The 14,268-nt window shown below is 64.6% G+C and overlaps 2 protein-coding genes across 6 annotated transcripts; one reads left to right on the top strand and one right to left on the bottom strand.

Moving 5' to 3' along the window:
* Positions 1–413: 413 nt before the first annotated feature.
* On the top strand, positions 414–7,901 carry LOC141966505 (cytoplasmic phosphatidylinositol transfer protein 1-like). Of its 3 annotated transcripts, none has more exons than XM_074919323.1 (10): positions 414–527; positions 1,992–2,110; positions 3,291–3,439; positions 4,825–4,913; positions 5,077–5,084; positions 5,365–5,436; positions 5,526–5,621; positions 5,716–5,871; positions 5,956–6,019; positions 6,969–7,901. In XM_074919323.1, exons 2-10 carry the CDS (start codon positions 2,063–2,065, stop codon positions 7,232–7,234), a joined length of 948 nt encoding a protein of 315 aa, XP_074775424.1. In that variant the 5' UTR covers positions 414–527; positions 1,992–2,062; the 3' UTR covers positions 7,235–7,901. The 3 variants fall into 3 exon arrangements, with proteins under 3 accessions (XP_074775424.1, XP_074775426.1, XP_074775425.1); XM_074919325.1 differs by having other exon boundaries at positions 6,460–7,112; XM_074919324.1 differs by having other exon boundaries at positions 455–527; positions 2,013–2,110.
* An 11-nt stretch (positions 7,902–7,912) lies between these two features.
* Positions 7,913–11,539, bottom strand: MSS51 (MSS51 mitochondrial translational activator). Of its 3 annotated transcripts, XM_074919322.1 has the most exons (7): positions 11,384–11,539; positions 10,668–10,854; positions 10,167–10,322; positions 9,817–9,941; positions 9,025–9,588; positions 8,436–8,529; positions 7,913–8,359 (listed from the first exon to the last, which is right to left on the bottom strand). In XM_074919322.1, the coding sequence occupies exons 2-7, from the start codon at positions 10,739–10,741 to the stop codon at positions 8,083–8,085; spliced, it is 1,290 nt and encodes a 429-aa protein (XP_074775423.1). In that variant the 5' UTR covers positions 10,742–10,854; positions 11,384–11,539; the 3' UTR covers positions 7,913–8,082. The 3 variants fall into 3 exon arrangements, with proteins under 3 accessions (XP_074775423.1, XP_074775421.1, XP_074775422.1); XM_074919320.1 differs by lacking the exon at positions 11,384–11,539 and having other exon boundaries at positions 10,668–11,014; XM_074919321.1 differs by lacking the exons at positions 8,436–8,529; positions 11,384–11,539 and having other exon boundaries at positions 7,913–8,435; positions 10,668–11,017.
* Between the last annotated feature and the right edge of the window lie 2,729 nt (positions 11,540–14,268).

Here is a 14,268-nt window from a genome sequence, read left to right as displayed (position 1 = left end):
GGGGAAGCGCGGTGACGGCGGCGGCTTGTCGCCGTTATGAGTTGCGGCGCTTCGTGCCGGTAACGTGTTCGGCTCTGGACGGCACACGGGCGGTGCCGGCACACGGGGTGCGGTGAGGCGGGGGGTGCCGGGACCAGGCTGGCAGTGGGGTGCAGGTGGGTGGGTGGAGGAGTAGGGGTGCAGGAGGAGGTTTAGGGGGCTCCCAGCTCCCTGCAAGCGGCTGTGGGAACAGCCCAGCGGGAGGGTCCGGCCTGGGGGAGACCCTGGGGCATCTCCCAGACACGGTTGAGGGTTCCCGGGGGCAGCCGGGCCCCCAGTGCCGGTCAGTGTTGTGCTGGGGGAGCTCCGGTGCCGGTGTGCTGCCAGAGCCGGTGCTGTGGGATGCCGGTGCCGGTGCATTCCTCCCCCTAGGGGTCGGTGTGCCGCGGCGCGGGAGGCGGTGCGGGAGGCGGTGCGCTCCTGCGCAGGGCCCGGGGCGGCCGGGGCACGGCGGCGGCGGCGGGGAGCGGGCACCGCCGCGGGCCCGGGTGAGTGAGGCCGGGGCGGGGGGCGGCGGGAGCCCCGGCCCCACGGGGATGCGGCGGAGCGGGCCGGGCGGGAGGGGGGCGGTGGGGAGGGGGCGGCGGAGCCCGGGCCGGGGCGGAGGGAGCCGTGCCGGTGCTGCCGGGGTGCCCCGAGCCCGCCGCCGCCCCAGCATCGCCCGCTCGTCCCGGCGGGACGGCCGGCCGGAGCCCCCGGAGCCTGACCCCCGCCCCGGACGGGACGTACCCCCCCTCCTGCCCCGGGGCAGCCCCGGACCCCCCGGGCCGGTCTGAGCTCCCCCGGTGCCGGGATGGGGCAGGGGACGCGCTGCCGCTGGGGTCCGGGCGGCTCGGGGTGCCCCGTGCTCCTGCGGGTCTCCCGGGGTGTCCCCTCCCTCCCCGCGCTCTGCCGCATCCCGGGGCTGCCTCTGCCGCCCGGCCCGGGGCAGCGGGGTCCCGGGGCTGGGTGAGGAGCCCCCCGGGGGGCTTACGGCTTCCCACAACCCGGCACCAGCACCCAGCCCGCTTCCCTGTCAGCAGGGTGCCCCTGTGTCCCCCAAGGACGCCCCTGTGTCCCCCACTGCCCCTACACCCTCAGGGACACCTGTGTCCCCCCGTGCCCCCAGGGACATCCCAATGTCCCCCAGTGCCTCTGTGCTCCCAGGGATGCCCCTGTGTCTGCAGCTGGACAAGCTGACCCCAGACAAGACCCCCTGTGAGCCCCCATCAGCCTGATCCCCCATTCAGGGTGACTGCCTGGGGGGGCTCTCATCCCCTTCCTGCCCCGTGGGGCTGGGGGCCACGGCCAGGAGCCCCCTGAGCTGCTTCATTACCCGCCCTGAGCACCCCCAGCACTGGCTAATGTGAGGACCAGGGGGGACAAGCGGGGCAGCCTGGCAGTGCCACTGGCCGGGGGTGCTGGGGAGCAGCCCTGGGGTGGGTGCTGGGAGGCAGCCCTGGAGCAGGGACTTCAGCTCCTGCCCAGGGAAGGATGTCCGACGCCAGGGACATCACCTGTGTGCTCCCTAGGAGCAGAGCCCCAGGGCAGACCAGAGTGTGGGTGTGCCCAGGGGTGGGTCTCCGCAGGCATCGGCAGGGCTGATCCCACCCTGCAACCCTCTTTCTGCGCTGGCCGCCGCAGTCGGGTGTGGATGTGGCGCTCCGAAGGGATGGCACTGTGTTTTGGGGGGACATATGTGCTCCAAGACAGCTGCCTAAGGGAGTTGGTGTCTGCCCGGCAGGGAAGGGGTTAATGCCAGGGGGTTTCGGGGTGCCGGGGTGTCCCCAGCCGGGTACACCCAGGCTGCTCCTCACACCGGTGACCTCACGCCACTGCCATGGCAACGGCTCATGAAGTCACCCGTGCCGGGAGCGGGGCAACCGCCTCGAGCGTGGGGTGATGGGATGGGAGCGTGGGAGGCTGCCGAGCACCATCCCCCCACTCTCACTGCGCCCCCCGGGTTCCCCCAGAATGAGCTGTGCCCCCACCAGCGCCGACGCCTCCACCTGACCCCCACCCTGCCTGCCCTGCCCACGCCACCATGCTCATCAAGGAATACCGCATCTGCATGCCGCTCACCACCGAGGAGGTGAGTGGGGGGCAGTGGGGGGCCCCCAGAGCCGGGCAAGAAAAGGGGGTGTCAGTTGGGAAGCAGGGTGCAGAGGCAGAGGGAGCCCCAAGCCACGGTCATGGATGCCAGGGACAGCTGCGGGGACACACTGATGGAGGGGGCTGTGTGTGGGGGTCCTGTAGACACAGCAGTGGGGTGCTAGGGGATAGGGCCCCTGCCCAGACAGGGGGTGGGGGACACTGCGACCCCCTTTGCTGTCCCCTCATGACACGGCTTGTGGCAAGGACTGTCTGCCTTGGTCGAGCTGCCAAGGTGTGCTTTGGCCACGTCGGTGGGCTTGGGATGCTCCGTGCGAGTGCTGAGCCGTAGGCAGGGGGCACATCCCATCGCTGGGCACGGAGCCCAACGGCAGCACCAAGGGCTGCTCGGGGGCAGCTCAGTCCCAGGACCAGTGGGTGAAGGTCACTGGGGGTTTGGGTGCCCATGGTGCTGCAGCACTTGGGGCAGCTGCTCTGATGGGGAGCACAGGCTCGATCGCTGCTCCGCAGGGAGCCCAAATCCCTGGGCAAACAGTGGTGATAGCCGGCAGCATCCCTGGCCGAAGGTCACTCGTGAGTGTCTGGTGCCAACAGAGCCACTCCAGGGGGTGGGGAGCTGTGGCAGCAGTGCCCACGCTGGGCACCGGTTTTGTATTCGCACCTGGGGAAGGTTTTCAGTTAGGCAGAGGGCTGCTAAGATTGCGCTGGCAGTTAGGGTGAGGGATGGGATCTTCAGCACAACAGTAAAACACTTATTGTGTGGCCACGTCATCGAATACACATTCACACACACACATATCTCCATATCTCTCTCTCTATATATATATATATAGTTTTCCCTGGCTCCCAGGTAGCTTGCTGAGCAGAAAGCCTCCAGGCACTCTGCAAGGCCATCAGGGAAGAGCAGAGAGGGCAGGATCTGGCCCCCACCCAGGCACTGGATCAGCCCAGGGACAGGGGCGTTGAAACAGGGTACCCCGTGAAACTCCTGCCCGCTGCACGACTCGGGGTCTGTCACCCCTTTGCTCCGTGCCTCAGTTTCCCCTCTCAGTGGTGCAGCTGGGAACCCGTTAGCCCAGCAAAAACGATCCCATCCTGGCGCAGCGGGAGGGCACGGGGGCAGGGGGTGGCAGCGCTGAGGCTGGGTGCTGTGGTTGCAGTATCGCGTGGGGCAGCTCTACACCATCAGCAAGCACAGCCACCAGGAGAGCGAGAAGGGTGAGGGCGTGGAGGTGGTGAAGAACGAGCCCCACGAGGACCCCGTCCACGGCCCCGGCCAGTTCACCGAGAAGCGCGTCCACCTCTCCAGGTGTGGCTGTGGCTCCAGATACGGGTGCTGGGTGGGGAGGGGGCCCTGGTGCCCCAGCTCTGTGGGGCAGCACCATGGCAGGGGGCATGGGTAGGCATTGGGGTGGCCCCATCCCTTCCTCCAGAATTCCCGGGGAACATCCTTTCTCAGTCCTTGACACCCTGCAGTGTGGCTGTGCCCATCTCCCAGGGCTGCACCCATCTTTGGGGGCTGCACCCATCTTTGGGGGCTGCACCTCTCAGGTGTACCCATCTCCTGGGGTGTGCTTATCTTGGGGGTGGCCCACGCCCATCTCCCAGGGTGCACCTTCTGCAGGGGTTGTACCCATCATCGGTGGCTGCACCCACCTCCCAGGGTGCCCCCATCTTCCAAGGGGTGCACCCCCCTCTGGGAACCACACCCATCTCCTGGGGTGCCCTCATCTTCCGGGCACGCACCCGTCTTGCAGGGTGCACTCCTCTCCGGTGGCTGCACCCCTCTCCCGGCGGACACCCATCTCCGGGTACCGGTGGCTGCCTTGGCTGCAGTGCGGAGCTCAGCCCATCCCTGGGGGTGTCCTTGTGTCCCCACGTGCAGCCCCAGGTGCCCGTTGGGCCACCGCTGGCACCCGGTGCTGCTGTCCCCATGTCCCCGCTGCTGGCTGCAGCACACGGCGGCACGGGCATCGCCTGCTCCCTCGCCGGGGAGTCGCTGGCGTTAGACGGGCTATTTTTAGCTGCGCCGCTCACGATTCCCCTCGCGGGGATGTTATTTTTAACGCCTGCAAATTAATCAAAACCCACCTCCTGGCTCTCCTGGGGGCCTGATCCTGCTCTGGGAGAGTGGGCAGCTACTGGTGTTGAGCAAGGTGGGCAGGGGTGTCTGCGGGCTGGACGGGAGCACCCCAGGATCCTGGCTCTGGGGAGGTGGAGGGTGCCCTGGGGAAGTGGTGGGGGGTCAGCAAAGGGGATGGAGGGTCCATGGGGCAGGAGTAAGGGTGTCTGGGGAGGAGGTGGGGGTCCTGGGGAGAGCGTGGGGGCACTGGGGTGGAGGTGATGGTCCTGGGGAGGTGTCATGGGTCCCTGGGGAGGTTGTGGGGTGCAGATGATGGTCCAGGGCTGAAGATGAGGGTCCTGGGGAGGTGGCAGGGATCCCTGGGATAGTCCCTGGGCTGGAGGTGATAGTCCTAGGAAGGTGGCAGGGATCGTTGGGGGTAGTCCTGGGGTGGAGATGAGGGTCCTGGGGAGCAGGTGGGGTCCCTAGAGAGGGGTTGGGGGTCCCAGAGCCAGGACTGTGCTAGGTGGGGCTGCGTTCGGTGGAGCCAGGCTGAGGGGCACGGTGCAGGGCTGTGCTCGCTGGCTGTACCCTGCCCTGAGCAGAGCACCCCCCACCATGGTCCCCCCCAGTAAACTGCCGAGCTGGGCACGGGCGGTGACACCCCGCATCTTCTACATCACGGAGAAGGCCTGGAACTACTACCCCTACACCATCACTGGTGAGCCCCGGGCAGGGTGTGGGGACGGGGCACCGGCGGTGGCAGCGGGCTGCCAGCAGAGCCCACCCGGTGCCTCTTCCCAGTCTCACTGCTCCCTCTCTCCCCCGTGATGCCATCTGGCAATGCCACCCCATGATGCTGATGTGCCACGGTGTCCCTGCAGAGTACACGGTAAGGAGGTGGCATGGGGGGGAAACGACCTGGCCCCTTCCCCAGCACCTGGCATGGCTGGGGTGGGGGCACTGGGCTGGGTATCCCTTGTGGTGGGCATTCCTTGAGGCTGGGTGTCCTGGGGGGTGGGCATTCCTTGAGGCTGGGTGTCCTGGGGGGTGGGTGTCCCTTGAGGCTGGGTGTCCTGGGGCCTGGTGTCTTTTGTGGGTGGGCTTCCTTGGGAGTGGGTGTCCCTCGGGATGGGTGTCCCGCAGGGCTGTCTGACAGCCATTCTCTGCAGTGCTCCTTCCTGCCCAAGTTCTCCATCTACATCGAGACCAAGTACGAGGACAACTGCGGGGACAGCGAGAATGTGAGTCTGCGCCACAGCTGAGACCTGGATGCTCACTGCTGGGGGACACACACATGGCCGGTGCCTCTCACCCTCCCTCTCCTCCCCAGATCTTCCACAGCGATAAAATCCTGGGTGACCACGAGGTCTCCTTCCTGGACATCGCCTTTGACGAGATCCCCGAGCGTTACTACCGCAGCCTGGAGGTAGCGTGGGTGGCAACGGGGGGAGCTCCCTGGGGCCACCCCCTTGTCCCCTGTCCTGGGGAAGGGTGCTCAGAGCCCCACTCTGCCCCCCCAGGACCCCCGTTTCTTCAGCTCGGCCAAGACGGGCCGGGGGCCGCTGCGGGAGGGCTGGCGCCAGCACACCAGACCCATCATGTGCTCCTACAAGCTGGTGAGCGTCAAGTTCGAGGTGTGGGGGCTGCAGACACGGGTGGAGCAGTTCGTGCACAAGGTGAGGTGCGGGGGAAGCCCAGGCCAGGGCAGGAGGACATCGGGGGTACAGGGACAGGGTGGTGACCACCACGGTGTGTCGCAGGTGATCCGGGACATCCTGCTGATTGGGCACCGGCAGGCTTTCGCCTGGGTGGACGAGTGGTGCGGTGAGTCTGTGGGGCTGCCCTGGCGCTGCCGGTGAGGGGGGGACACGGTCCCTGGAGTGGCACCGGACCCCGAGGGTGGGAGGGGACTGCGAGTTTACCCACCGATGCCACTAACCCCACGGGAGGCTCCTGCTCTTCCTCCAGCTTCCCTGCAACCCGCTGCCTGCACTGCCCGCTCTGCTCCGCTCCCCCTGCCCTCACGCCTGCCTGCACCCCCGCACGCTGCCTGCTCTGCCGCACACCTGGGGAAGGCTTGTCTGAAGCGGGGGGCCCAAAGAGAAGCCCCAGCATCCCTGCCTGCGCTGCCTGCACCCCCGGTCTGGCAGGGAGACACGCTGCAGGCGGCTGCCACGTGCAGACATGGGGACGGGAGCCCTGGGTTTGACAGCTGCCAGCAGCAGGCACGGGGCTGCCCCGGTGAGCGGCTCTCTGCCTTCCAGACATGTCCCTGGAAGAGGTCCGGGCCTTCGAGACTCAGATGCAAGTGGCCACAAACCAAAAGCTGGGGAGCCAGCACCCCTAACTTACCCCACTGAGCGGGCAGCCCTGTCACATGCTGCCTGCAGGGGACGGAGACCCCAGACCCCACCACGCTGCCTGCGGGCAGGTGCAGGCAGAGGGGCTTGTGCACAGTGCACACCGAGCCCCCCCTGCACCCCGCAGCGGAGGGTCCCCCCCGGCCTGGTGCCTCTCCCCACACGACCCCTGCCTGCGCTGCCTGCGCTCTGTCCGTCCCTTCCCCTCCGCTGGTTGGGCTGGTGCTGGAGCCGGGGGCTTCCTGCACTGCCCAACGTCCCCCTCCCTGCCCGTCCCCCTGTCCCCAGCCCCTGTCCCCTTCCCGGCACCCAGCTCGGCGGGGAGCCGGGGCGCAGGGCGCAGGCTGCCCCGGGCGGATGGGGTGCAGGATGCGGCTGTGCCGAGCGGCCCCAAGCCCGGCTGTGCTCGGCAGGGATGACAATGGAGGAGGTGCGGCGCTACGAGCGGGAGACGCAGGAGGCCACCAACGAGCTCATCGGCCTGGTGGCACCCACCATCTCAGTCAGCGAGGTGGAGCAGCCCACGGCCACGCACTCGGCCCCTGCCAGCGCCCCCTCCACCCCCCTCAGCGACGAGGCCCCCGATTTCCTTGCTCCCCCCAAGACTCGCCCACGCAAGAAGTCAGCACCAGAGACCCTGACGCTGCCCGCGCTGCGGGAACGCGCTGGCGCCGAGTGACACTGGCAGTGCTGTACCGTGCCACCTCCCCAGCCGGACAGTGCCAGCCCCGCCGCCAGCCCTGCCGCCCGCCACGGCCCCTCCGACAGGCGCCAACCTCGGGGAGAGACCCACCCTCGGGGCGCAGGGAGCCCCGGGGGGTTACTGGCCTCCTTGAGCCATCGTGGGTGCCCACATGGGACATTGTCACCATCGCTGTGCCGGACCTGCTGGCTGCGCAGGGAGGGGATGCCAGGCCGGTGGGGTCCCGGGCAGCATCGGGTGATGCTGCAGGGGCTGGTTCACTTGACGCTGCCCACCCCGGCAGGGTGTTCCTCAGGGGCCGCCGAGGCTGACGAGCAGCGGGGCTGCGGCAGCCAGTGCCCATGTGCCATGACTGGGCTGGGTGCTGGTGCCTGACTGTGCAGCGGTGGAGCTCAGTGAGTGATCTGGAGCAGCACTGGTGCAGGGGCACAACATGTGTGACAGTGACAGCTGGGTGTTGGGCTGGGGCTCCCCGCAGGTCCCCAGGGGCCACACAGCCCCATGCATGGCAGGTCCCACAGTTGGGGTCCCCTTTGCCATCCCTCCAGAGGCTGTGGCCACCTGAGGGGGGGCTGGGGCAGACTCAGCCCTCCATTTTCTTTGGGAAAACAAAGGCGTTTTTGGAAATAAAGCTCGAGATACAGCGGCTGGCTGGCAGCGGTGGTTTATTTGGCACCATGCCTGTGCTGGGGTGCCGCGTCCCCTGGGACGGGATGTGTGTGACAAGGGATGGCTGCATCGCCCATCCTGAGACAGGGAGATGGGGTCTGGGATGGGGCAGTGAGGGGGTGGGGGTCCACAGGGCAGGGCAAGCCTGCACAGGGTCAGCCGAGCCCCGGGGCGATGCCCCCAGCTGCACCGGCAGCACTGGGCTCCCCTCCCCGCCAGCCATCATCCTCCTCCAGCTCCTCGGCACCCGGCACAGCCGATGCCGCCAGCCCCAGCAGGGCGATGTAGTAGGAGCTGCAGTAGACAGGTGCTTTGTTGGGGCTTGAGTAGACCTGCTCGGGCCGGAGCGAGGCGAAGGGATTGGTGGCATAGCCCATGATGTGCATCTCGAGCTCCACCAGGATCTGCAGGGAGGACTTCAGCTCCTGCTCGCTGCCGGGAGAGGGGGAAGACGAGCCTGTTACCAACCGCCTGTGCCGGCACACCGGGGCAGCAGGGCCATGCTCACCTGTAGACGGTGAAGAGGACGGGCAGGCGATAGTCCCGCAGCAGCAGCAGGGTGGGCAGCCAGCCTGCCAGCAGGTCCGGACAGGCATGGAAACCTGTGGGGACACTGCGGTGAATGTCCCACCCCCCCTCCTGTCCCACCCTGGCCCTGGGGAAAGCGGCTCGAACAGCAGCCGCTCCATGCTGGAGACCCCCGGGCTGCACAGTGACAGGGTTTGGCAGCCCTTAGCAAGGTGGGTCCTGTCTCCCCACCTCCACTGGCCCTGAGCTGAGCCACCACACTGAGACCTGAAGGCAGGGACCCCTTTGGGTGCTGCTCCCACCCACTCATGGGCAGGTGGGTGACACAGGCAGGACGCTGAGTGCCTGGGGGGGGACACAAGGCAGCCAAGCCCCAGTGGGTCCCCTTGGCCACTCCAGCTGCCCATTGTGACTTGGTGCGAAGCCCTGGGCATGTCCCAGGCCACCAGCAGGCTTAGCCCCTGGTGCTGCCAGGGTGCTCAGGGACTACCCAGCATCCTGCCAGGGACATCCTGCCCCAGGCAGCAGGGTGGCGAGGGTCCGGGCCCCTCTGTGGCGCAGACACTCACCCGGGTGAAAGCCCACAACCAGGTCAGGGCGGGCGGCCAGCTTGGTCTCCACGTGGCTTTCCCAGAAGTCATGGTAGAGCCCCTTGTAGCTGCTGAGATGGACCCTTCCCTGGGGTGCCGGTGTGGCCAGGGGTGGCCTCATGATGGGTCCGTTGACCACGTCCACCCCCACCATCACAAGCTCCATGCCCCGGTGCCCCGGGAACATCCGCGTCAGCTCATCGTAGTCCGTCAGGCGGGTGTTGAGGGTCTCGACATGGGATGCCCCCACCACGTGCACGGTGAGGGCCTTGGCGAGGGGGTTGATGCCAAAAAGCCGCAGCCCCAAGCCGATGGTGAGTGGCCGTGAGTGGAAGTCAGTGACCAGCCGCCGGATGGATTCACGCAGCTCCCCGTCCTCTGGCCGGGGCTTCCCAGCGTTGGCCCAGAGAAGGGTCATGTACCGCCCAGCCAGGATGGCACCCAGCTTCTCCTCCAGCTGTCCCTGCATGGCAAACCAGTCCTCCCAGCTCTTCACATCCTGGGCAGGCTTTGTCCAGGTCTCCGTGGGGAAGGGGATGTCTCCTGGGGGGAGGAGGGAGAAGCATTGGAGGTCGCAGTGGTGGCCCCACAGCCCAGGCTGCCCGTCCCACCTGGGCTGCAGGGGGGCTGGACGCAGCCAGGGGGGCTGGAGCCAGGAGGAGGGACCCCACACCCCTCCACAGGACCCGCGCAGCCTGGTGCAGGGTGACAGGTGTCAGGCAGCCCTTGGGAAGGGCACACTCAGGGTGGGAGCAGTGTCCCCAGCCCCACCTGTGAAGACGAGCCACTCCACCAGCCGATCCAGGGCTACCAGCTTCAGCTTCTTGCAGAACTTCTTGTGCAGTGGCCAGTTGGCACGCTGGCACGCCACGCCGCAATAGTACACGTTCTGGCACCTGGGGAGACAGGCAGTGTGCCCAGACGCTGGGGGGGGGTGGTGGTGTAGGATCTGACCTGCTGAGCTGGGCTTCCTGCCACCCCCTCTCAGGGCTGCATCACTGGTTTTGGGGTGCTCTGTGGTGGGAATCGGGGCCAGACACCCCTGGCTTCACCCCAGACATTGGACTGGAAGTAAGGGGACAGACCCAGCCCCGTGCCATCAGACCACCTCCCCCTGATACCTCTTGCATCGCCGGAGGCTTTTGGGGTCAGGGAGGGCATCGGGGAGCTTCTTGCACTCAGCGCAAAACTTGAAGGTGTCCTCCATCTTCTGAAACATGTCGAAGTAAGTCCGGATGCCAAAATCGCTGCCACTCTTCCTCCCATCCATGGCAGACCTGCAGACGTTGGGGGTGGTGAGCAGGATCCAGCCCCATGCTGCTCTGCCATCACAGTGGGGCTCACATCTTCCCTCCAAGGCTGCCAGGATTTTTTGCTGCAGCCAAGAGCATCCTGGCCTGGGCTGGGTGGGGATGGGGAGCTGGGCTTCCTCAAGGGAGCTGGGGAGTGGGCTAGTGGAGGGGTGCACCCAGGAGCCCCATCAGAGCACCCCGCATGCCAGCTGAGCCAGGAGGGTGGGATGAGCCAGAGCAGATGCTCCAGCTGTGGGAGGACACATGGGATGCTCTGGCCAGGGCGGGGGAAACACATACCCGTGGCAGCACCTGTGGGTGCTCACTCACTTGTAGTCCTCGTAGGTCTTCATGTTGAGCTTCTGGAGGATGACATGGGACAGCCCTGGCACGTTGGAGTCCATGGCCTGGAAGCCCAGCGAATCCACATCGGGTGCCCTTGCTGCTGGCTCTTCCACGGTCTTCTTGGGGTGGCTGGTTTTGGGGACAGCACCTGCATTTCGCTGGGCAGTGGCGGCTGCAGGAGAGAGGGGTGAGGGCACGGGGGCTGTTTCATGGCTCACTGGGCGCTGCTGGGGTCCCCCACGCCGCCCGCTGCCCCCGCGCCGCCTCCCGCCCGCCATCCCGCTGCTTGTCCCCAGCCGCGCTGGCGGGGAGGACGGAGGAGCCGGGTGATGCCAAGTGGCCCCGGCACACGTCCTACTGCCGGCGAGGGAGGGCTGGGCTCAAATGTCAGCCCCAAGAAGATAGCAGCAGAGGAGAGCAGTGGCCCCTCCGTCAGGAATCAGATAGCGGAGCTATTCTGGTCATGCCCTCCCAGGGAACAGGCCAACCCGCTCCAGGGGTCCAGCACCCGCCCCGAAACACACACCGGTGGCAGCGGAGGGGTCCCCCAGAACCCTGTCTGCCCCGGAGCTGATGCCACGCTGCACTCCTGGGGGGAGCTGGGGTGGCTGCCCGAGCCCCTGGGACCTCTCCCCTCTGTTCCCATGGGGCCTGCCAGCCCCCCGCCGTGAGGCTCCCACCCCAGCTCGGCCTGCTCCTACCCCCTCTCCCTCAGGGCTCCCAGTGAGCGGCTGAGTGGGCACCGTGGCCTCTGCCAGGGGGAGCCAAGGGCCAGCAGCGCAGCTGGGGCGGCGGTTGGGCTCCCCAGGGGCACGCCAGGCTCCAGGGAAGGACACGGTGGCTCCGCAGCACCCCCCAGCCGGCGCCGGGGGGTCGGGGGGAACCTCCGCCCCTCCAGGGGCCTTGTGAGGGCTGCCCGCACCCATCATGGCGGCGGCAGCGGCCTCACGGACACGCCCCCAAGCACGTGGTGCCGAGCTGGGATCTCGCGAGGCTTCGGGGCCTGCGCGGGAGCAGCGCGTCGCCGTGGTTACCCGACGCGGGCCCTCCGCGGAGGCAGGTAGGCCGCGGGTTCGCGCCCCGCCGCCGCCCCGCGCCCCCGGGGGCCTGATGGGGCCGGTGTGGTAAGGGGCCGGAGGCCGCAGCCCGGGGCGTGAGGGGCCCCGGGCCGCGGGAAGGGGCTGAGCTGAGGAGGCTGCCAGCCTCGGGGCAGACACTGGTAGCCCACACCTGGCGGGGGCAGCTGGAGCTGGGGGAGCGTGAGGCGCCGGCGTGTGAGGCACCGGCGTGTGGCGGGGTCACAGGGGTGTGCTCGGCCCAGCCGTGTCTCCAGAGGGATTTCCAGAGGCCCCGCGGACAAACCTGCGGTGCGGGATGGAGCCAGGTCCCCTGGCCGTGTGAGGGTGGACTGGCAACCATAGGCCTTCAGCCCCACAGGTTACCGTTTCAGTTAAAAAAGAAGCAAAAGAGAGCCCAGAGCCATACCCCGTGCTGGGGAGAGCCTTGCCAGGAGCAGCCTGTCACACTGAATGTGCATGGAGGAACCGAGAGCTGCAGCTGGGTTAAATTTACAAAGCTGGATAATTTTTGTATTACATTTCTTCCCTGTCCTCCCCCTGCTCCTCATGAGAGATTCATCACTGACAAAGCTCTGTGCTTTCAATGGTGTTTTGACAGTCAAGCCCTGAATAATGCTAGCAACCATGGCTGCTGTGGCCTGCAGCCACAGAGGAGAGGAATAAGGCAGTTTCAAGTTTCTTTCCTCATTCTTTTTCCTGCAGAGCCATGGAGGTCCCTGCGGGGCTGTCTGCCAGAAAGGAGTCCCCTGCCTTGCCCACTGCTGCAGCTCTTCCGAGCGAGTCACAACCAGCAACACCAGTACAGATCACAGTACTGAAGGCACAGGGCCTGGTAAAGTTCCTTTGAAAATGTCTCTTATCATTTAATAAGCGTGGCCAGAGCAATTCTGTGTCCTATGATTCTATTCGAAACCAGGCATGAGGTGGTAAGACTATAGGAAGGAGTGGCGAGGATATCGGAGATTCAGTGGTGCCACACTGTGGCTTCCTCCTCTGCACTGAGGGCTTGTTTGTCCAGAGTAAAGGCTTGTGATGCACGTAGTTTGGGGAAGGCACCTCCTCAGCAGCAGTCCAGAGATGCTGCGTTGAAATGTATCTCTGCCTAACTGTATGTAAATGGCAACCTTTTTAAGCAAAACAAAGTGAAAATGTGTATCAGTGAGACAAATACCCCCAAAAAGATCTCACCTTGGATATAAAGTCGGACTTTCATCCCAGCTACAGTGGTTTTAATATGATCTATCATATTGAAACCAATAGGATGGCTCTTGTTTTAAAAAGACAGTGGGGTCCAGTGCAGTTACAGGGCAAGACTATGAGCTGGTTCCAATCAGACCATGACTACTGTGATTGCCATGTGCTGCGTGATACACCCAGCTGTCCTTAAAGTCTTCTAAAGGAACAGGCATTTGGGAGGGAATGCGGAGGAGAAGCTCAGCTACTGCCTCAAGCAGAAAAATGCAAATCCCTGCTTCTGCTTTAGAAGCAGATAAAAAAAAAAAAAAAAAAGCAAACCACAAGCACCTGCCTGTTTTTTTGAGGTTTTTACATTGTAGTATTTGAATACCTCTCACACTGATAGATTCAGAAAACAGCATCTTTGGCGAGAAGTAGAAGGTAAGAGGAGGAAAAACAGTGCTGGAAAGAAGAGACCTGTGGACTGATTGCATCTGGAATGTTGCTTTCTGGTTCTGATTGCTCCATCTTGAGAAACGGCTATGGCAAAAGGAGAGAGGGTTACAAAAGTACAATTATAAGAACAAGAATATGAAAAACATTCCAGCTATAAGAAGTGTGGAATCTGGTTAATTAGAGGTAATGTAGAGAAGGATGAGAGAAGAGTCTAGGGTAATTAATGGTACAGAGAAAGGTTAATTGGATTCTTCTGTTTAGCCAGTCATAGAATGCCTGCTCAAGGAGATAGAAGGACTGAAAATTAAAACCAAGTGAACTCTTTTTGTGCAAGAGCCAATATGGAACTAATTACCCCAGTGACATGGAGAGAGGGAGCTGAGGGAGAGGCCTGTGGAAGTTAGGTGTCCCCATGGCTCAGGACTAAAGAAAAGCTGGGTTTGGGTACAGCGGTAGTTGTGTTCAGGGCGGTGGCCACTCTCCCCTGGCTGAGAAGTGAACCACGTTTCTCCTGCAGGGAGGCCCTTCGGTAACTGCCAGTCTCAGCACTACTTGCATGGCTGTGAGGGCACATGGATCCCCGCTGCAATGTGCTGTGTTCTCACACCCCTGTCCACCCCTCTGTGGAGACATTCTAAAATTCGAATCTCCTCATCTCTACTTAAAGCAAGTGGAAAAACAAATTGCAGAGCTTGTCAAAGAGCTTGCTGGAGCCCTTTGATTCCAGGGCATTCTGCAGCCACGTGATATACACAGGTGTCCTGTGAGCTCAGCCATGTAGCTCAGGAGCTACTTTCTTAGGAGATGACAAAATTCTCAAGTATCCTGGAAGCACAAAAATATCACTGGTGTATTTTGGGATTTGCTTTAGATGT

The sequence above is a fragment of the Athene noctua genome, chromosome 15, assembly GCF_965140245.1.
Source record: "Athene noctua chromosome 15, bAthNoc1.hap1.1, whole genome shotgun sequence".
In the NCBI taxonomy this organism is placed as follows: domain Eukaryota; kingdom Metazoa; phylum Chordata; class Aves; order Strigiformes; family Strigidae; genus Athene; species Athene noctua.
Note: the sequence above shows the minus strand (reverse complement) of the source record. Positions and strands in the feature narration are given on the sequence as shown.

Coding starts and splice junctions, on each gene's coding strand:
- LOC141966505 (XM_074919323.1), top strand. CDS start 2,063: ATGCTCATCAAGGAATACCGCATCTGCATGCCGCTCACCACCGAGGAG. Junction 5,872..5,955: donor TGGAGCAGTTCGTGCACAAG/GTGAGGTGCGGG, acceptor GGTGTGTCGCAG/GTGATCCGGGACATCCTGCT. Junction 6,020..6,968: donor CTGGGTGGACGAGTGGTGCG/GTGAGTCTGTGG, acceptor TGTGCTCGGCAG/GGATGACAATGGAGGAGGTG.
- MSS51 (XM_074919320.1), bottom strand. CDS start 10,960: ATGGCGGGCGGGAGGCGGCGCGGGGGCAGCGGGCGGCGTGGGGGACCC. Junction 8,530..9,024: donor GGTTGTGGGCTTTCACCCGG/GTGAGTGTCTGC, acceptor GTGTCCCCACAG/GTTTCCATGCCTGTCCGGAC. Junction 8,360..8,435: donor GTCCTCTTCACCGTCTACAG/GTGAGCATGGCC, acceptor CTCTCCCGGCAG/CGAGCAGGAGCTGAAGTCCT.